The sequence below is a fragment of the Sorex araneus genome, chromosome 11, assembly GCF_027595985.1.
Source record: "Sorex araneus isolate mSorAra2 chromosome 11, mSorAra2.pri, whole genome shotgun sequence".
NCBI lineage: Eukaryota > Metazoa > Chordata > Mammalia > Eulipotyphla > Soricidae > Sorex > Sorex araneus.
Window position 1 is genome coordinate 6489874 of NC_073312.1, and position 20364 is coordinate 6510237.

Genomic DNA, 20364 nt, shown 5'->3' on the forward strand with positions numbered 1-20364 from the left:
CTTGGTTTGCTTCTCCCCGGCTGTTTCATCCTTCATCCCTTTCTGTCACCCGAAGGACACTCTTTGCTCCTCCTGGCAGGCTCGGGGAACTGCCTGACTTTGGGGGGGCTTCGCCAGGTGTCTGGGACCTGGTTGTCCAGGGCAGGGCGGGGGTGGGGGGGGAGCAGCCCGCGTCCTGAACCCACCGGGTGGTGTAGATGGGGGATGCTTCGGTGTTGCGCTCTGCCTGCGTGAGGGCATTGCCCGGTCTCGTTGCATCTGGCAGGCGGGGGCCTGACTGCAGAAATGGCCTTGCTGCCCCGGGGGTGGCGCTGGGCTCAAACCGGAAGCCTGTCCGGGCCCTGCAGCTCCAGAGTGGACGGTGGGATTGTCCTTGGCAAACAGGCGTGGGTGCGACCGTAGGGGTGCCCTGCACCCACAGTGGGGGCGTTCTGCAAGATGAGGTCACTGAGCGCCGCCTCGCTCTGCGGCAGTGCAGACAGAGTGAGTGAGGGGCAGGCAGTGTGGCCGGCGCTGGGTCCCCTCCTGCCTCTGCCCCGGCAGGCGCTGGTGCCCCGTGGCCCCTCCCAGGAGCTGTGGGACCCGGTGACGGGCCGGGGGCTGGAGAAGACCCGGGAAGGGGCCTTCCTTGCAAAGCGGGCGTCACGTCTCGTCCCGGTGCAGAGGCCCCAGCCTGACTGCGAGCGTGTCCGGGGAGAGGCTTGCAACTGTCCACGTGTGCCCCCACCCGCCCTGAGGCCGTGAGCCCAGACAGGGGTCCCAGACCCCCGCCAAGGGGTGGGCTGGGGGGAGTGCTGCCGTGTGCGCGCCCGCTTCCTGCTCAGTCATGCTGGAGTGCTAACGTAGCGCAGAGGGAAGCACATTCTAGAACATTCCGAGCGATGGTGGTCATCTGAAGTGTGCCTTGTTATATGAGCCTAGCGCACCCCGGCCGGTTCATTCTGGCCTTGAGGTTTATGAAGAGACTGGGTGGGGTCCTGTAGTCCCCCTCACCTCACTCCCCGCCCGGCTTTGCCCCCTTGCGGGCCCTTCGAGTCCCCTGTGGGATGGAGTGGCCGCCTGCCCTCAGAGCCACGCTGTGTGGGCTCAGCCTCGGGGTGCCGGCCGCGGTCTGCGGGCTGGCCAGCACGGTCCGGCTCCGGCAGGTCGTGGCTCTGGGCGTCGGGGATGGAGCTGGGGAGGTTTAATCCCCGTGGCTGCTGTCTTGCCAGATGCTTCCGTGGCCCCGCCCCCACCATGCTGTGTTACTGTCCAGCTGTTTTGTTGGCGCCTGTGGTGACAGGTCCCCCCTGCCCGGGACTTGCATGGCTGCGTCCCTCCCGCTGTCCCCTGGGGGGCCTGAGAGCGTCTGGAGGCCACGTCGGGGGGGGGGGTGTTTGTGTCTGTGTCTATGGGGGCGTCAGCCTCTGGGGGAGTCGCTGGCGCTGCCCTGCCCCCGCCCCCGCGTGGGCTGGTGGTCATGGGGAGACGAGCCCCAGCACGGCCGCTTCTCCCTCCGCACGAGCTTTGTCCTGGGTGCCCGACAGTGCTGGGGGTGGTGCTCCCCAGAGTGGGGAAGCCCAGTGGTTGGCGCCTGGGGTATCGTTCACGCCTCGGAGAGGGAGGGGTGGGTGAGGGGCACAGCACAAGGGGCTGCTGCGGTTCCTTAGAGCTGGGGCTACCGATGCCCCATCCCTGGGGCCAACACAGACTGGACGCCCCGGGGTCTCCCTGCACGGTGTCTCCGGAGCCTGCGGTCAGGTTTGACCTGGGCCACCTGCCACGCCGAGGGGCTCCCCGGAGCCTGAGACCCCCTCCCTCTCCGGTGCCGCCTGGACCTGGGCCTGCTGGCCAGAGGGTGGCGGGGGTGGCCGACGTGAGGAGGTGATGGGGGTCCCCGACTTCAGTGATGGAGGGTAGCGGGTCTCAGGGCAGGGGGGCAGGGAGGCCAGCGGAGGAAGGGGTCGCTGTCCGGGAAGCAGGCAGAGGCCTGGCGAAGCTGGCACCCGGGTGGGTGGGCGGGGCCAGCCCGAGGCCCCGCCCTCGGCTAGTTGTGGTCTCTGCAGTTTGTTACTGTCTGTTGTTTGGTTTTTTGGGGGGAGGGGTGTGGAAGGGTTCTTCAGCCTCCAGACTGTTTCACACAAAAAATGGCGCGTCCCAGTTCACCCCAGCACAGAGCCAAGTGCCCAGGTCAGCACGAGGCTGAGGGACAGGCAGGTGGCACGTGGCGCTGTTGAAGGGTCCACTCGCTCTCCTTGGGTTGGGACGTTTGGCTGGAGCAAGCTTGGCTTAGCGACAACCGGCCCCCTCTGGCACAGATAGGGGTGAGCGTGTGTCCACGCATGTGCGCACCTGTCCACGGCGTGTGTCCACGCGTGTGTGTACCTGTCCATGGCGTGTGTCCACGCGTGCACGCACCTGTCCACAGCGTGTGTCCACACGTGCGTGCGCCTCTCCACAGTGTGTCCATGCATGCACGCACCTGTCCACAGCGTGTGTCCACACGTGCGTGCGCCTCTCCACAGTGTGTCCACGCGTGCACGCACCTGTCCACAGCGTGTGTCCATGCGTGCATGCACCTGTCCACAGCATGTGTCCACACGTGCGTGCGCCTCTTCACGGCGTGTGTCCACACGTGTGCGCATCTGTCCACACAGCCACGGGGCGATGCCAAATGCCAGCCTGGGTTACGCGCACACTCTTGCACCACGTTAGTAGAATTTCTGGGCATTCCAAGCAGGCTTGGGGCCGGCAGCGGGCTGACGGGTGTCTGGTGTGTGGGTGCAGCCCCCCCCCCAGTGCCACGTGGGGCAGCTTTGCCGGGCGCCTCTTCCTCCAGCCGGTACTTCAGGTGCGCGGGCCGCTTCCTGGGGTGCGGGAGAGGCCAGCCACCCCCTGCCAGGGGCCGTGCGCCAAGGCCAGGGCTGTCTCTGCTGCGGATCCATGGGCCTCCACTGACCTTTGTCGGACCTTCTCTCCTCTTCCTCCTTTCCCATCTGTCTCCGTCTTCTTCTCTCCCACCTCTCTGCAGAGCCACCAACCAAATACCAAATCTCCCAGCCGGAAGTTTACGCGGCGGCGCCCGGGGAGTCGCTAGAGTTGCGCTGTCTGTTAGGAGACGTCGGCATGATCAGTTGGACTAAGGATGGGGTCCCCCTGGGGCGCGACAATAGGACAGTGCTTATTGGGGAACACTTGCAGATAAAAGGTGCCACGTCTAGAGACTCCGGCCTCTATGCTTGCACCGCCGCTAGGACCCTAGACAGCGCCACTGTCTATTTCGTGGTCAATGTCACAGGTGAGTGGGGCGCGCCCCCTGCTTCCCCTTCTCTGTCGCGCTTCTCGGGACACTTTCTGTTGGACGGGTGAGCTCCCAGTGGGACCCGGGCACTGGCCGCCACCGAGCGTCGCCGTTTGGTTTTGATTGGCATTTGAGGTTCTGGAGAGGCCGGCTGTTACAGACGGCCGACGCCCCCTCCGCCCCCGACATCTGCCCTCCCCACACACCCCGAACACCCCCGCCCCGCAGCCCCCTGCACCACCGGCACCTTTAGCATCTCGGACATAGGACTGAGAGGCGGGGGCTGGGGGTTTGTGACCCTCTGTTCAAGGGTGTGACTCTAGAGCACTTGCCCCGCACGCCTGAGGCCCTGGATTCGATCCTGCACCACCAAGGCCACCCCCCTAAATCACCAGTCGAGTCAAACTGGAGTTTCTCGGGCTGGAGCGACAGCACAGCGGGGAGGGCGTTTGCCTTGCACGCAGCCGACCCGGGTTCGATTCCCAGCATCCCATAGGGTCCCCTGAGCACTGCCAGGGGTAATTCCTGAGTGCAGAGCCAGGAGAAGCCCCTGTGAATCGCTCTGGGTGTGACCCTCAAAAATGCAAAAAAAAAACCAAACCAAAACAAAAAAAAAAACCCACACTGGAGTTTCTCTCCTTAATTTTTTTCCTCCCTTGTGGTTGAGGGGGGCGGGGGAGGGGGACTGCCTGTCCCTGTCTGTGGCCGCGTTGAAAGTGTTGGTTCCCGAGTGTTAGTAAACAGTCTGAGACCACACACACACACACACACACACACACACACACACACACACACACACACACACGCAGAGCTCAATCTTCCTGGGCTCTCATTCCTGCCTCCAAGGGGACCCCCAGCCGAGAGGGGGCACGGGAAGGAGTTTCCAGGAGAGGACTGGGATCTGGGGGGCACTTGGATATTGTTTGGGTTCTGTCCAGCTTCCTGGCCTGCTTGAAGTCACGTGCCTGCCCCAAGCCCACGGCAGGGAGAGAAAATGGGGTAACTCCCGTCTCCCCAAAACACAGACTCTGTGTGGGTTTCTGGGCGGCCGAGCCCCTTGCCCCCAGGACTGCGCTGACGCTGATGACAGCCCCTGGCCCCCCTCTGCTCCCCCCCACAACGCTGGCTGTGTTGTCTTGAATACAGATGCCATCTCGTCCGGAGATGACGAGGACGACTCGGACCCGGAAGATGCGCTCAGTGAGAACACTAACAGCAAGAGTAAGTAGAGGCCAAGCGCCCAGGAGAGCCGCCGGGCGGCCCGGGCCCTCCCCGTCTCCCTGTGGACCCCCCGGCGCCCGCGCTCCCGACTCTCAGATCTGGAATAAACTCTGCTCGCTGCACACCTCTGCCGCCTGTCTTTCTTCCTGTGTCTGTTGTCTCTTTCCGTGGGCCTCTCCCTCTCTCTGGCGTCTGGATGTGGGGGGGTGGTTTGATGCGCCACACGCCACCCTGATTTTCTCTGTAGCTATTGTGGGTTCTTTCCCCTGACCCTTCGGTTTAAATTCCGAGGCTTGCAAAGCTGTTCATGATGATTTGTTGCAGACACCTTGTCACCCTGTGTCCCAACCCCAAGCCCACCACCACTGTCGCCTTCCCGACACCCCGTCTCTATTTTCTCGACCACCCCTCAAGTCTGCCCCCGTAACAGGCCTGTGATCAATTTATTTGACATTGCTTGTTACCACTAAATGGCTAATGGGACTATCAAAAAAATAGTTTTGTAGAAGGAAATTTGTGAAAATTGTCATCTGCCAAAACCAGTAACCATGCTGGGTCTCATTCCCCTGACCTTGAGAGAGCCTCCAATGCGGCACCGTTGGGAAGGATGAGTAGAGAGAGGCTTCTAAAATCTCAGGGCTAGGACGGATGGAGATGTTACTGAGACCGCTCGAGAAAATCGACGATCAATGGGATGATGATGATGATGATGATGATGATGTTGTTGTTTCTCACCACAGGGACATAAAGTCCTCCTCTGAGGGTTAACTAAGCTGTTGTGGCAAGTTGAGCCTTGTGTGTCCATGTTAGTCGAGATTGGTTGGCCTCTACATTACATCCCATCCAGTCTGGCGACTCCTACGGGATTGTCAGTGTTGGAGAGTTTGGGGGTGTTGCTCCAGAAAACCCAGAATATTTAACTGGGCAGTCCAGCTGGGGACACGGTGGCAGCTTTGGGGTGTGGGAGTGAGAACACCTCGGAGGTCTCGGCCGGGACTGGGGAGTGAGAAATGTTGGTGGGTAGTCGATCTCTTTGGAGGCTTCCTGACGAGTCTCTGGGACACAGCCAAGGGGAGCTTATAAGGCCACAGCGGTGGGACGTGGGTCCCACCCAGGGGTTCTTAAAGGTGGTGTCTCCTGCTCTCCGTCCTTCCGGGGGTCCTGAGGACGCTGGGAGACGCTCTCAGTGAGACGGTAGCACAGCCCGCGACAGTGAAACAGCTGCTTCAGGAGGCTCAATGGGCAGCGTTTGAGACTCCGGCACCCTTTCATTTTGTTCAGGTCTTTTGTTTTTTGGGCCACAAAAGGAAGTGCTCAAAGCTTACTCCTGGCTCTGTTCAGGGGTCACTCGTGGCAGTAGTGGGGGGGTGTTGGGCCTTTATGGGGGGGCCGGGATTGATGCTAGGCCATCGCCCTCCCCATTCCCATCTCTCCGGCCCTTCGGAAACCCTTTAAGATGTTGCAGCATTTTAGAAGCTGTCGAAGGGGGTCAGCACTGCAGTTTGTGGACAGTGGTTAAAAGGACATCGGGGGCGTCGTAGAAGTCCCCCTGAGTGGGCCTGCTCTGGGTGGGAAGGTGGTTGTCTCGTGGCGATGGCAGACTGGGTTCTGGTCTGTCTCCTTTTTTGTGAGTGGGGGAGGTCTGGGGCAGGCCAGCGGTCCTGCAGGGCTCTTGCCTCTATTTCCTTAGCTGTGAAATGGGCACGCTGACAGTATCTGACAGTGACCCCGGCTGGTTGGGATCGGATGGCCAGTCTCTGCACAGCTCAGGTGCGTGCTTGAGGGTGTTTGTTCAATAAGGAGATCAAGCATCACCTCCGCTGTGTGTCCGCGCCCCCCTGCCGTGGCTGCAGTGCTCCCAGAGGGCCTGCACGTCGCGCGCTGGACTTCTTCGCCCGAGTTTTATCTTCTCCATTTCCTCAAAAGGGGCTTTCGCTGCCTTGATTTCAACAAGGCCTGAACATGAGGGCAGTTCGTTATTGACACAGGCCCCAGGGGTTGTTTTCCAAGGAAAAAGGGAGAATCCATGTGTTGGGGCTTCGGGGGGTAACGTGTCCTCACCTGGGGGGATTGATATTTGTCCCTGAGTCTCCGAGCAGCTGGGAGCAGAACGGGAAATCTTTTGACTTGTGGAGTGTTCAGAGGCGGCAAGAGGAAACTCGGGGGCTTGACTTCATGGGTCAGTCAGTCTCCTTTGGACATGTAGAAATGAAACTCCCTCAGGCCTCGTCCACAGCCCCTGGGGGTGTGCTGAGCGCCGGCCTCCGGGGGGCTGACCCACGGCTCCGGGTTGCAGGGCTCCACACCAAGGGTGGGAAGGAGGCGGGGACGGTGCCTCCTGCTGGGGGTTCCGGCTCCGTGGCGGGGGGCGTATGATTCCGTCACAGTCTGCCCGTGGTGTGTGCCCACGTCGCCCTGTGGTCAGCTGCCCAGTTGTTCTTTGGCGTGGCAGGGATGGGCCTGGCCACCCCCCGGGGCTCTGCGTGGGCTCCCCGCTCCTCTTCCTTCCTTGCTGGGGAACTGGTGATTCTGCCCCGGCAGCGCGTGGCTTGTGCTTGCGGGGTGGGGTGGGGGGCGGGCGGGAGCTGGTGATGGTGAGGGGCAGGGGGAGCGAGGGTACTGGGATACCCAGTCCTGCCAACTCGGCCTGGTGGCCAGTGCCACGCCGGGCCAGGAGGCGACGGGGCTCAGCCTGTGAGGGTACCGGGAGTGGCCCGCCACCCACCCACCAGGCTGCGTCGTCCTGCGGGTCCACCTGAGGCCCGGGAGCCCGGCGGCCGCCTGGCCAGGCCTTCCCCCTCGCCACCGGGGTTCTTTGTAATTAGCTCTCGAATGACACCAGCTCTGCCCCGAAACGGGTGCCCTGCAGCGATTAAGGGCTGGAGTTAACTGTACCGGCCAGATACGGCCATCGGAGCGGCCTCTGCGTGGTGCCTGTGAAACCTTAGACGCGATTTAAAGTGATCGCAGCTCTCAGCCGGCTGCGTGGCCGGTGCCATCTGTCGCGTGATTAGGCCGGTCTGATTCACAGCTGCAGCCCGGGGCGGCCGGGGCGGGCGGAGGAATGCCAGCGCCGAGGAGATGGGCAAGGCGGGCCAGGGGCTTCCCCACCGCCGTTCCTCGGCCACCTCGAGTGTCACATGCCTGCCCCGACTCACGGGGACAATTGCAGGAACCTCAACTTCTCTTGCGTTTTCTGCCTACCTGCCTGGCAAACACGTGTGTGCCAGGGTGATTGTTCGGACCCGCCTCTGTCTGGGTGGGGTCGGCACGTATCCCTGCGGTGACGCTAATGGAGCTCACTCCGTGGCCCCGGGTGACGTGACGTTGCTGAGGGGGGGTGGTGGGAGAGGTTAGGGCCACAACTTTGGACTTGCCAGAGGCGTTGCCGGACCTTTGCTCTGGCGACGTTTCTGTCCAGTGCCTTTAGGGGTGGCCGCTGGCCAGGAGCCAGACGGCCAGAGATCAGTCAACAGTTGAGGCAGGACTGTTGACTAGTGTCTGTAAACATAGTGGGTTGACTTGATTTTTATAAAATAATTTATTTTGGGGGCCACAGCTGGGCAGGTGCCTTGGGGTCACTCCTGGTTCTGTGTTCACAGGTGCCAGCGTTGAAGCCAGACCCAGTGGTTCTCCTGTCTGCTTGGACTATGTTGGCTCCTGATTTTTTTGGGGCGTGGGGTGGAGTGGGGGGCTGGGTTTGGGGGCACACCCAGCTGTGCTCAGGGCTTACTCCTGACTTTGTGCTCAGGGATCACTCCTGGGAGGTACTTGAGGGTCCATACGCAGTGCCAGAGGGTCCATTACACCTTGCCCACTGTGCTACCTTTCTGGCCCCTGGTTCAAATTCTCTAACAATGTCTGCAGTGTTGGGAGGGATCTGGGCTCTTGATCATCCCAGACCCAGGTCCCCTAGCGACTGTGTCCTGTGGCCCGGGCAGATGGACCCTTTGCGTGGTCAGCCTGGCTGGCTACACTTGGGGGGGTGCCTTAGACTAGTGTTTTTTCCAAGCTCCGTCTACAGACCGGTGCTGCCCCACTGGCAGAACGTCGCAAACAGTGTCTCGGGACCCCCTTTCCCAGGGGTGTTTGTGAAGGCGAAGGCCTGCCGGGATGTCTGGGCGTCCAGAGGGCCCGAATGTCCGATTGGTGCAATTCCAGCCCTCCTACGCTCCTCATTTTGTGAGTCCCATCACGCCTCACCACGCCAAGGCAGATTCCCAGGAATCCTAGTCTGGAATGGCTCTGCCCAACTGGTTTGTCTTTTGTCCTTTTAAAAAATTTTTAAAAATTAAAAAAAAAAAAAATCTGGGGCCACAGCCTTTTCCTGCCTCTGCTCAGGGATCGCTCCCGGCAGTGCTGGGAGACCAGCTACGGTGCTGGGGATTGAACCCGGACCGGCCGTGTGCAGGGCAAGCCCTGTGCCCCCTGCGCTAGCCCCCCCCACCCCCCCCCCCCGCCCCGGCCCCGCACGTGTCCCGTTCTATCTTTTCCCCTTTCAAACCGCGGCCCTTTGTGAAGCATGTGCTCCTGCCTGAGCCAGTCCCTGCGATGGGCCGATGTGTCTGATCGGCTTCCCCCGTGCTTTGACTCTGGTTCCAGCCCTCGCCCTGGTCATATCCTAGCAGCCGACTGACCTCACTCGCGCCTCGCCAGGGCTACACGTTTCCCAGATCGGAACGATCCTGTGACGTCACGGCAGCCGTGGAGCTGCTTGTGCCCTTTCAAGGAGCAGACAGATCTCGTGGGCCAGCGCGTGGCCATTTATTTCTAAGGGGGCTCATGCGGTGTGTGAGGTGGGTGGGGGGGGGGGCTTCGTGAGGCGTCCGGCGTACGCGCTAGCCTCCCAGAGCATCACTCGCCGCTTCCCGCCTTTCCGAGGGGCGCCCCCCCCCGTTCTTCCAGGCTGCTGGGAGCCAGGCAGGGGTTGTAGATGGCCGTCGTCTGCAGTGCCCCCACCCCCACCCCGCCCCCTTAGCTTGGGCCTAAGTGATTAATGATTAATGTTTCTGACCTGCTCGTGACTGAGTTCACGGGGAGACCGTGGTTGATGCATGGAGGTTCAGCCCGGGGAGGAGCCTGAGCAGACGGCATCGGGATTCCTCTGCTCTCTCCAGGAGAACAAAGTCAGCCCGTTGACCGCCACAGGGGTGGAACTAGGGGATCCCCGGCTGAGGGAAGTCAGCCAGGAGGAGAGGGGGAGCTGCAGAAGGGTCTCGTGTGGGGGACTTGAAGGTGCCCAGTGTGGGAGCGGCAGGGGCCAAAGGCAGCACAGCGGGAGGACTGAGCCCCACGGCGGGGGGCTATGATGGGTGTGGCTGTTGGGGTGGTGTGCAGGAAAACCCTCTTTATTTATTATTATTATTATTATTATTATTATTTTTTTGGGGTCATACCCGGCGATGCTCAGGGGTTCCTCCTGGCTCTGCACTCAGGAATTACTCCTGGCGGTGCTTGGGGGACCCTATGGGATGCTGGGAATCGAACCTGGGTCGGCTGTGTGCAAGGCAAATGCCCTCCCCGCTGTGCTATCACTCCAGCCCAGAAAACCCTCTTTAACAGTATTGTAAATAGAGGACCTTAAGTGATTAAAAAAAAAAAAGGTTTAAAAAAGTGAAAATACAAAAAAATAAACAAAGTCTTGCTGCTGGTGTAGTTCCATGTAGAGGAGAGCGAGAGTGAGTGAGCGAGAGAGATTTAGAGAGAGAGAGATTTAGAGAGAGAGGAGGGAGAGAGAGAGGGGAGGGAGAGGGAGGGAGAGAGAGGGAGAGAGAGAGAGAGAGAGAGAGAGAGGAGGGAGGGAGGGAGAAGGAGAGGGAGAGAGAGAGAGAGAGAGAGAGAGAGAGAGGAGGGAGGGAGGGAGAGGGAGAGGGAGAGAGAGAGCAAAGGAAAGGAGTTTGGGACTAGCAAGGGAGCAAGAGAGCAAGAGAGGGAGGGCGGGAGAGACTCTGGATGTTTATGCCTGTCGGAACCTGCAGATGCCCGTAGTCTCTAGCAGGCGAAAAGGCATTTTTTTTTTTTTTAAGTCACTAGGGAACATGCAGGTACTTGGCTTCGGCCTCCCGGCTCCTTTCATTGTGAACCTGGTCGCTTTGCTGTAATTGGGATCTTTTTCTCTCCCCCGGTGGGTAGAGATTCTATCTAAGTGGGTAAACTGTTGGTTTCATAGTCGTGCGGAAGGTTCCAGGAAATGAAAACAAACAAGCAAACAGAAACACAGTGCCTAGGTTCCCAAATGGTTTTGAAATTCCTTCGTGATGAAAACCTCATGCAAAGCCAGTTCGGGATCTTTACAGGGAGCCCAGCTCGGGGCTCGACTGAGGCTTGCTTGGGCCTCTCCTGGAGGGGTCCTGACCCACCCTGGGAACCCCTCCGGGGCCTCGGGGCCCCACAGTTGATCCAAGCCTTTCACTCCCTAAATGACTCGCTTGCCGGGTCTTTGTTTTGGGGCCACACCCGGTGGTGCTCGGGGCTGACGCTGTTCTCAGGAGTCACTCCTGGACCAGAGGGGGTCCTGGGGACCGAGTCCGGGCTGGCGGTGTGCAAGGCCAGTGCCCCCCCCCCACCCCCCCCCCCTGAACCAGCGCTCCAGCCCCTGCCTGGCGTTTTAAATGTGTTTCTTCCCACAATGCTTTGCCGGCGCAGCACGCTGTTTGCAGTGAGACTTTTCCAATAAAGCCCCGGCCTGCCCCCGTCATCACGCCCTCACTCGCATCTCCGTGGTGTGTGAGATTTGTTTTCTGCAAAACTGAAAACAGATGAATTGCGTTGTGCTGGGGGGCGGGGGGCTGGTAGTCTGAGCTGGCGGAGACCTCCCACCCCCCCCCCCACCCAGCCAGGGGCGAAATATTCAAATGTCATGATTAGTGATATTTTTAAATGCCCTAATTATAGACTTAAGGCAGAGGCCTTAGCGGGGCATTAGGGAGTTAGTTTGGGAGACTTCATCTAGGAGCTGAAACAGGGTTTGGGTTGTTGGTTTTTTTTTTTCTTTTGCATCAATAAAAATACAGTTGGCCGTCATTGCCGGGTTCAGTGCGCACATAAATCTTGAGCTTTTGACTTAATTGCCCCGGGAGTTCAAAGGGCAGTGTGGTGTGGTGGAAAGAGCACTGCCCAGGGATTTGGGGAAGGGGTTGAGCCTCGGCCCAGCCTCTGGCCGTGTGACCTTGATCAATATCTATTTTTCTTTTTTTTTCTTTTTTTTTTTTTTTTTGCTTTTTGAGTCACACCCAGTGAGGCTCAGGGGTTCCTCCTGGCTCAGCACTCAGGAATCACTCCTGGCAGTGCTTGGGGGACCATATGGGATGCCGGGGATCGAACCCGGGTCGGCCGCGTGCAAGGCAAACGCCCTACCCGCTATGCTATCGCTCCGGCCCCCGTGTGACCTTGATCAAATCACTGACCCTTTCCGACTGACCAGATCACCTCAGCCCTGGCCCAGATGGTCATCCAAGTGTCTTCTGCAACCGGGGTAACATGATTCCGCGGCTTCTCCGGGTTGCCTTCTCCGACTCTCTGGCTTGCGGAGAGGAGCGTGAGAACCGACTGCTGGAAGCCGTGTTCTCCGTGGGGGCAGCTCAGCGCTGCCCGCTTTCTCGTCAGGCCTCAGTGCCAGGATGCAAAGAGGCCCAACGGGCCGGTTGCCGGTGACGGTATCAGTATCGGCCTAGAACACACAGACGTGGCAGGTCCGGTGGGGAGGGACCTTATCACCGCACCCAGTTCAGTGCCTTAAGCGTTGAACAGCCGCCCACTGGGACCCTCCGTCTCTCCGGCCAGCTTGAGTGCCGACCTCCTAGGCAAAGACGATTCAGAGTGCACCCCCCCACCCCGGCTCCGGGGCTCCGCTCTTGTGCATCGGACACGGGAGGGAATCTCTTTCAGCACAGACACCTGGCCAGGAAGCACGTCATCGGCCCAACTAGAGGAAGCTGATGCCTGTTTCCGGGGATCCGTGGTGGGAGGGCGGGCGGGGAATGATTGGCAGGTGGGCCTGGAGGCTGGATTTCATTCCTTTCCTCATTCCAGCGGGGTCTTCTTGTCCTTTTCCCGGGGCTTGTGCGTGATCTGTGTTTTATGGTTAAGAAAACATGGGTTTGAGGGTCACTGGGTAGCCTCAGAGATCGAGAGTGGGTTGAGGAGAAAGGGCCAGCGCCATAGTATAGCGGGGAGGGCGTTTGCCTTGCACACGACTGGTCCGGGTTCGATCCCTGGCATCCCGTATGGTCTCCCCGAGCACCGCCAGGAGTGATTCCTGAGTGCAGAGCCAGGAGGAACCCCTGAGCATCACTGGGTGTGACCCAAAAAGCAAGACAAAAATAAAACAATCAAAGCAAGAGCCAGAGCTGTCATCGAGATCCCTGTTTACTCCTGGTTTGGGCGAATTCCTTTCCCCGTGTGCCATCAGAGGTGCCCTCCCCCCGACTCTTGTCAGCCCACTCCTCCCTGACCCCAGCGGTAGGGCAGGGAAGACGGATCCAAGGTCGCACTCGTGGACGGCTTCCCCTCAGCCCCCCTGTGGCCTGGGCTGCAGAGACCTTTCGGATAAAGGTGTTCCATCTACACTGTGCCGGGCACCGATGTCCGTCTACACGGTGGACACCATCTACAGGGCGCTGCTGGTGGGCGTGCTGTCTCTGCTCCTGTGTCCATCTGCCCTTGGAGATGGGGTTTGGTCTCCTGCTGGGAGCCCACCGGTGCCGAACCTTGCTGGGGAGGGGCTCCTTGAGGGGGATGCGGCCTGCCAGGAGCTTCCCATCCGTTGCCTGCTAGCCCTTGGGGGCCCGGGGGACGGGCTGGTCATTCTGTGCGTCCAGGCTGCAGAGGATGCGAGGCTGCCGGTGCAGGGAAGACCAGCAGTCGGCAGAGCCATGGCCTTCCCTTTCTGGTTGAGTTTTGGGGCCACCCCCAGTGGTGATGCTCAGGGCGTCCTCCTGGCTCTGTGCTCAGGGGTCCCTCTTGGTGGTGCGCGGGGGGAACTCTGTGGGATGCTGGGAATCGAACCCGGGTCAGCTGCTGCGTGCGAAGCAAACGCCCCATCTGCTCGCCTCTCTCTCTCTCTCTCTCCAGCCCAGGGTGTAATTATTTCTCTAGGCCTTACAGGTTCCGCAGGCTTTGCCTGGACGAAATGCACCGTGGCTGGATTGGGAAATCCTCCCTCCTCCCATGTCTGAGCAGAGCCCGTGAGCAGGCCACGCCAGAGGCAGGCAGGCCTGGTGGCAGAAGCAGGCCAGGGTGGGCCGTGAGTGGCCACCAGAGCCGGGGGCGGGAGGTGGGGGATGGGGGCGCAGGGATACAGGCTGTGGAGGGGGTCTCCTTGCCCCTCCCCTGCCCCCGGCGCACCTCTCCTGCTCCCCTCGGCGGCTTTTCCCGTGGAGCCGAGAGTCAGGAGCCTCTTCTTGTGATGGCGGATGCCTCTCCGCCTTGCCCGTCTGCTCCCGCCTGGTCATTGGATTTATGGGGCCCCCGTCCACCCCGCGTCCCTGAGACACGAGATAAGGAGCCCAGCGCCCAGCCCCTGCCCCCTGGCTGCATGTCTGCTGTGGCGTTTTTTATAGCCGTCGTGTGGAGGATTGCAGTTCCCCCCCCGGGGGGATTGGCTCTCTGCCAGGAATTCCCACGGAATTCTTTCACTCTTGTCTCGACATTGATGCCCAGGTGCCAAGACAAGGTGCCGGCTGCCCTGGTGTGGGGCGCCCGGGCCCGGGGTTCCTAGGGAACCTCAGCCACGGTTGAAACCAGTGAGTGGGACTTCGAGCGACAGATCTAGTCTTTAGCTAATGTCAACTTTCTTCTCCTCCTCCTCCTCCTCCTCCTCCTCCTCCTCCTCCTCCTTCTCCTCCTCCTCCTCCTCCTCTTCCTCTTCTTCTTCTTCTTCTTTCTAAGCACATATCTGTTGATTTTGTTTGTTTGCTGAATTTTGGGTCTGGGGCCATCCCCTGTCACGTGCTGCTCCCAGTGATGGGTCCAGAGGGACTCCAGGCTGCGCCAGGGGTTCCGGTGAGGTGCCCGGGCTGGAATCTGGCCTCCAGCATGTACTGGACCCAAGAGCCATCTCCCGGCTCTCTGCTGATTTCTTGGGACAAAAGGAAAGACATTCCAGAGGGTCGGCGTGGCGGTAATTGATGCTCTCTGAAAGAGTCGTTACATGAATATTTAGCTAAGTCACATGAATAGGCCATTGTGTGTACTGAAACCCACACCTGACCGCGTGAGGTATGCTTTTCATGTAGGTTGATTTGTAAGTCATTGTGCTTGGGCCACAGAGCTATTTATTTTGTGCCCCTAATGGTTTCTTTTTAGTGGCCGTGACGGTGAAGGGATTTTTCTAAGTGGCAAAGTTTTGCTTTTGTTTGGGGCCACAGCCAGCTGTGCCCGGGACTTACTTCTGGCGGTGCTCAGGCATCGTGCCCTGCAGACTGACTGACCATCTGTGGTGCTGGGGATCGAACCCAGGTCAGCCGTGAGCAAGGCAAGTGCCCTCCTCGGATGTTACTATGTCCCCGTTAGCAGCTTTTCAGATGAAAGGTGATGAGATCATTTCTCTGGCTGCCGGACCCTTCAAGGCTGGGGGTAGTGGATGGGGGGGGGGCATGGCAGCGGGGAGACACTCCCTGGGGAACCCTGCGGAGAAAGGCGTGTGTGTGTGTGGGTGTTTGGTACCCAAACGGGTGCTTCCCAAGTTGCCTACTCATTGCTGAAGCAACTGGACGCAGAGGCAAGAAACAGTCTCCTGTCTTCACCCCCTCCCCTCCGGCCTCTCTCTCCGGTGTTGGAGACTAATCTCGTGGGGTTGCTCTGTGCACTGTCTGGCATCTCGTCAGCATCCCTCTTCCCCTGCCTCCTCGGTACCCAGATGAGTAGAAGGATGAAGATGCACTTGCCTTTGTTAAGAAGTCTCGGGCCGGAGAGATGAGATAGTACAGCAGCGAAGGAACTTGCCTTGCATGAGGCCAATCCTGGTTCCACCCCAGCACCACATATGGTCCCGCGTGTAGCATAAAGTATGCTTCCCCCGCGCCTCCCCCTTTGGAAAACTCCCAGTTCCAATTCTAGTGCGAGGTTTCAGAACATAGAACATGGGCAGATGTGGGAGATGTTTCACCCCTGTCCCTCATTCTAGTGTGAAAACCTCACAGTCATTACTTTCCAGAGCATGATTTTAGCAGTCTAGAATGTTCTAGTCTTCGATGGGTGCTTCAGAGATTTTAGTCATCTCTTTGCTGCGACAAACAGCATACATTATGTGTTGAAAGTTGTCGGACAGACTTCAGTGGGTGTTCTGGGCTGTAGTAAGGTTGCTGTGTACTTTGGGTCCGGGCCAGCTCTGCGGGGCTCCGGCTTACACTCTGAGTAGTGGAAGGTACCGATTCCAGCCGTTAGCAGAACCGGCTCCTCCTGGCTGGGGAGGGCAGGGGTGTAGACAATGGGCTCTGGCTCTAACCCTGGGTTTCAATCCCAGCTGCGCCTCTTTCTAGTTCTGTAGTGTGAGGCAGGTTATGTACCTTCTGTGCCTTGGTTCCCCCATCTGCGAACAGGAGTTAGAACTGTGCTTTCTGGTTTGGACTCTCGTCAGGATTAGTGTGTTAAACGTACAAGGGCCTTTGGTGTTGTTTGGCAGAGTGGCATGAACGAAGATGCGCCATTACTGTGAATTGATGACTGCTGTTTTATTTAGGCAAAACCTTCCTTCCTCGACTATTTGAAACCATCTCTTTTTTTGGGGGAGAGGGGTGGTCACACCTGGCGATGCACAGGGGTTACTCCTGGCTTTGCACTCAGGACTTACTCCTGGTGGTGCTCAGGGAACCATATGAGATGCCAGGAATCGAACCCAGGTCGGCCGCATGCCAGGCAAACGCCCTCCCCGCTGTGCTATCGCTCCAGCGCACCATCTCTTTTCTTGAGCTTAAAAATTTGCTTCTGTCTCCTAACTTGGAGGATACTGTTCAGCGAAGTACACTTCTCTGTAATGAAGTAGCGTTTCACTGGTGAGAATGGTGGTAGACGTACTGGTAGAATGAAGGCCTAAACAACCACTAAAAGATTTTTTTTCCTAATTAAAAAAAAAAAAAGGTCAGTGACCATGGCTTTTGGACTTTGTTCTATAAAGTGTTGGGAAAGAACGTGAAGGACTTAATCCTATCGGGATGTGCCCGTTGTTCTGGTTGGGAGGGGGCATGGGGGTCCTCAGAAGGGGGCGGGGTACACTGGTGATGGGTGCGGTGTTGGAGTCATGTGCATGAGACATGATTAATCGCATGGTTAACCGCAGAATTTCAGTTGAACGCATTTAAGAAAAGCAATACAGTGAGGCACTGGTGGCTGAGGTGGTGGGCTTTCGAGCATGGCTTGTTTTTATTGGCACTTCCGTGCCGACGTGCCCCGTTTGGGGAGGACCCAGTTGGAATGGGGCTAGTGTTGGACTTCAAGTTGCGTCGTAGACTGTGATTGCACCCACTCTAGACCCGAGCCCGGTAAACAGGGGGGCAGAGGTGCCCCCGACAGCCGGAAGAGGCTGCAGGAGTTTGCCCCCAGCCCGATGCACGTTGCACCCCAAGAGTCTGAAAAATGTCGACTTGCTCCCAGGTGCCGCGGAAGGGCCTTACCTGCCGGGAGCTCAGTGGAGGGGTCCGGGCCGGGCATCTGTTCATGCCATTGCTTCCTCCCCACACAGGAGCGCCCTACTGGACCAACACGGAGAAGATGGAGAAGAGGCTGCACGCGGTCCCCGCCGCCAACACGGTCAAATTTCGCTGCCCCGCGGGGGGCAACCCGACTCCCACCATGAGATGGTTGAAGAACGGGAAGGAATTCAAGCAGGAGCATCGCATCGGCGGCTATAAGGTAGAAGGAACCTTCTGTTTCTTTCCCCCTCTCTCTCCAGCAATACCCAGAAGAGGTCATTCATACATGCATTTTTTTATTGGGTCCCCATGAATTTTTATTTGCTTTATTTTCCCTTGTTCTCTTTGTTTGGGGGCCGCACTTGGCTGTACTCCGGACTTCCTCCTCGTGCTGGCGTCTTCCTCAGGGGACTGTCGGGGGCCGGGGAGTGAACCTGAGTTGGCCAATGCAAGGTTTGCGCCCCACCCCCTCTGTGCTGTGGCCCCAGCTCCTGTTTCTTACATTTTTGTTTTGGTTTGGGGCCACACCCAGTGGTGCTTAGGGACGGTGTCAAGGGTCACTGCTGGGGGGGGTCCTGTGGGCTGCCAGGATTGAACCCAGGTTGGCTGCATGCAAGGCAAGTGCTTTAATCCCTGTCCTGTCTCTCAGCGCCTCCTTCTTACACTTTATTTATTTTTTTTTCTTTTTTCTTTTTTTTTTTTGGTCACACCCAGCAATGCACAGGGGTTACTCCTGGCTCTGCACTCAGGAATCACCCCTGGCGGTGCTCAGGGGACCATATGGGATGCTGGGATTTGAACCCAGGTCGGCCGCGTGCAAGGCAAACGCCCTCCCCGCTGTGCTATCACTCCACCTCCTTCTTACACTGTGTCAGTTCTTTACATGGTCAGAAGTCTATAGGAACTAGAAGAGGTTTTTTTTTTTTTTTTTTTTAGAAAAAGAAGTATAATTATCATAATCGATCGCTTCCATGTTTGATACCTTAAAAAAGGTGAATGACCCTAGACTTAACTATCATTTGAAAGCCTAATCCCCCTTCCCATTGTTCTTTGTGTAAGGAGAGTTTAATAACAGAAGGGTCGAAAGTTGAGAGTCTGTTTTCTGTACGCTTTATGGTCTGTAAAACTGAAACCGGAGCGGAATCTGAGAAGTGTAAGCGCGGAAGCTGCGTGCCAGCAGGGGCGGGGGGCTGGGGGGAGGGGGCCTGCCCAGGAGGTGGGGATTCAGCGGGGAAGCCCCCCACTGCCCTCCCGCTCCCTTCTGCTGGGGAGGGGTCTGCTCCTGGGTCATCTCGGTTCCTCAGTCGCCTGCCACAAGGGCCTGTCCCCAGGGTCCCTTCCTCCCCGTGGGTGACCGGGAAAAGCCAGAGACCCGGGGGGGTCGGAAGACGAGTCACGCCACTGTCACATTTCCTGGAAAGTGGCAGCTAGTGCTCCCGGTCACAAAGCAACTCGCCAGGAGCTGATTAGCCAAAGGTGGGGGGACTGGCAGGAGAATGGGGGTCCCGGGAGTTCTCAGTCCCTTAGGCTGGCTTCTTCCCAGTGCCCAGCAGACCTTGGCAGCTCTGCCCTCTACTTTATATTATTTTATTTTATTTTTGTTGCTTTTGGGTCACACCCGGCAATGCTTAGGGGATACTCCTGGCTCTGCGCTCAGGAATTACTCCTGGCAGTGCTCGAGGGACCCTATGGGATGCTGGGAATTGAACCCGGGTCGGCCGCATGCAAGGCAAATGCCCTACCCGCCGTGCTATCACTCCAGCCCCCTCTCTCTTTATTTTTTGATTTTGGGCCACTCCCAGTGGTTCTCAGGGCTCACTCCTGGGGGTGCTCAGGGGTCACCATATGGGTGCCGGGGTCAGTTCCAGGTTGTCACCGAACTGTCTCGGATCCCAGCCCTCACTTGTGAGGGGGTGGGGGGTCCCCGGAGGGCTCCCTTTGGCACCATGCAGGTCACGTGAGTCTTGGGGGGCCCCCCCCGCCAGTGCTCTGGGGCCTTGGCTGACGCCCACCGCCATGCGTCATCTTTAGAGGATGGTTTGCTTTGGAGAACAGACTCTAGTGAGTGTAGAGCCCAGACCCCGGGGGGCTGGCAGGGAAGGCCCCGAGGACGTTTTTTCGAGCCCATGGGGGCCGGGTTGTGTCTGAGACAGATGCGGGCCCCCGGGAAGCTGGAGAGACGCCGCTCCTGGGGGAGTCACCGTCTCTGCCTGGGTGTTGCCCCTCCGATGTCCTGGCAGGCCGGCCCTGACTGCTGACGCTCTCGGGTCAGCCCCCCTGCCCGGCCGGACCTTGCACACGGCACAGCCGCCTGCCCGGGAGAGCCGCGCCCCGGGCCGCTTCCTTTTTCCTACTTATTTTTGATTCGGGATCACACCCAGCAGTGCCCAGCGCTTACTCCCGGCGCTGCTCTCAGCGGGAGGCTGGGATCGAACCCGTGTTGGTCGTGTGCAAGGCAGGCGCCCTCCCCGCTGTGCTGTCCCTCCGGCCCCTGGCCTGGCTGCTGTGCGGGGAATGGAGGGCCCGGAGGTCGGGGTCCTGGGTCGCTCAGCCTCCAGAACGCCCTGTTCCCCAGCCCCGGACCCAGCGCCAGGGCAGCCGTGGGGAGCGCACTCGGGTTGGCACCTAGGTAGCTGCCCGTGTGCGGGAGAGCACTGGCTTCCGAGCAGGCACGGTGCCGAGCCCCCAGGCCTCCCCGCTGGTGCTGGGGGAAGACACTCGGGTTCCAGAAGCCGCCCGGAGCCCGCAGCCGGCACCCCGCGCGCGCCTGGAGTGCGACAGGCGGGGATTTGGAGCGCGTGGGAATATAAATCTGAATTTTTTTTTAATCTGATTTTTTTTTTTTTGATGGGGGTGCAAGAGAGAGCTGGTCGCCCCCGGGTATGTGCCGGGCGGGCCCTGGGGGCCATGCTGGCTCTTCGGGAAGGGCACTGTGGCCTGGGCGTGGGGCGGCAGCCTCACCCCACCTGGTGTCTCGGGAGTGACCCTGGACAGTCCTGGTTGTCAGTAAATGTGTCCTTGGACGTTCAGTGGGGGACTCAGAAGTTCCAAGCACCCGCAGGACTGGGCCAGGCCAACCAGGGTCAGACAGGGCGTCCAGCGAGCATGGGGCCATGGGGTCACCTCAGTGCCAGCCTCAGCAGGCAGCTGCTGGCCGCCCAGTCACTGGGTCCTGGGGCTCCCGGCAACCGTCCCCCGCTCCCCCCACAGGCCTGACTGGACCCGTGTTGGGGG

The 20364-nt window shown here is 59.3% G+C and overlaps 1 protein-coding gene across 6 annotated transcripts in view; it reads left to right on the forward strand.

Annotated features, from left to right (window-relative positions):
- Positions 1-20364, forward strand: part of FGFR2 (fibroblast growth factor receptor 2) — a 100986-nt gene that overhangs the window by 21118 nt on the left and 59504 nt on the right. For 4 of the 6 annotated variants that reach the window (XM_055118759.1, XM_055118760.1, XM_055118761.1 and 1 more), the window contains exons 3-5: positions 3011-3277; positions 4427-4501; positions 17181-17350. In XM_055118759.1, the coding sequence (XP_054974734.1) occupies positions 3011-3277; positions 4427-4501; positions 17181-17350 (512 nt within the window). The remainder of the gene's footprint in view (positions 1-3010; positions 3278-4426; positions 4502-17180; positions 17351-20364) is intronic. The other 2 variants (XM_055118763.1, XM_055118764.1) reach the window with 1 other exon arrangement.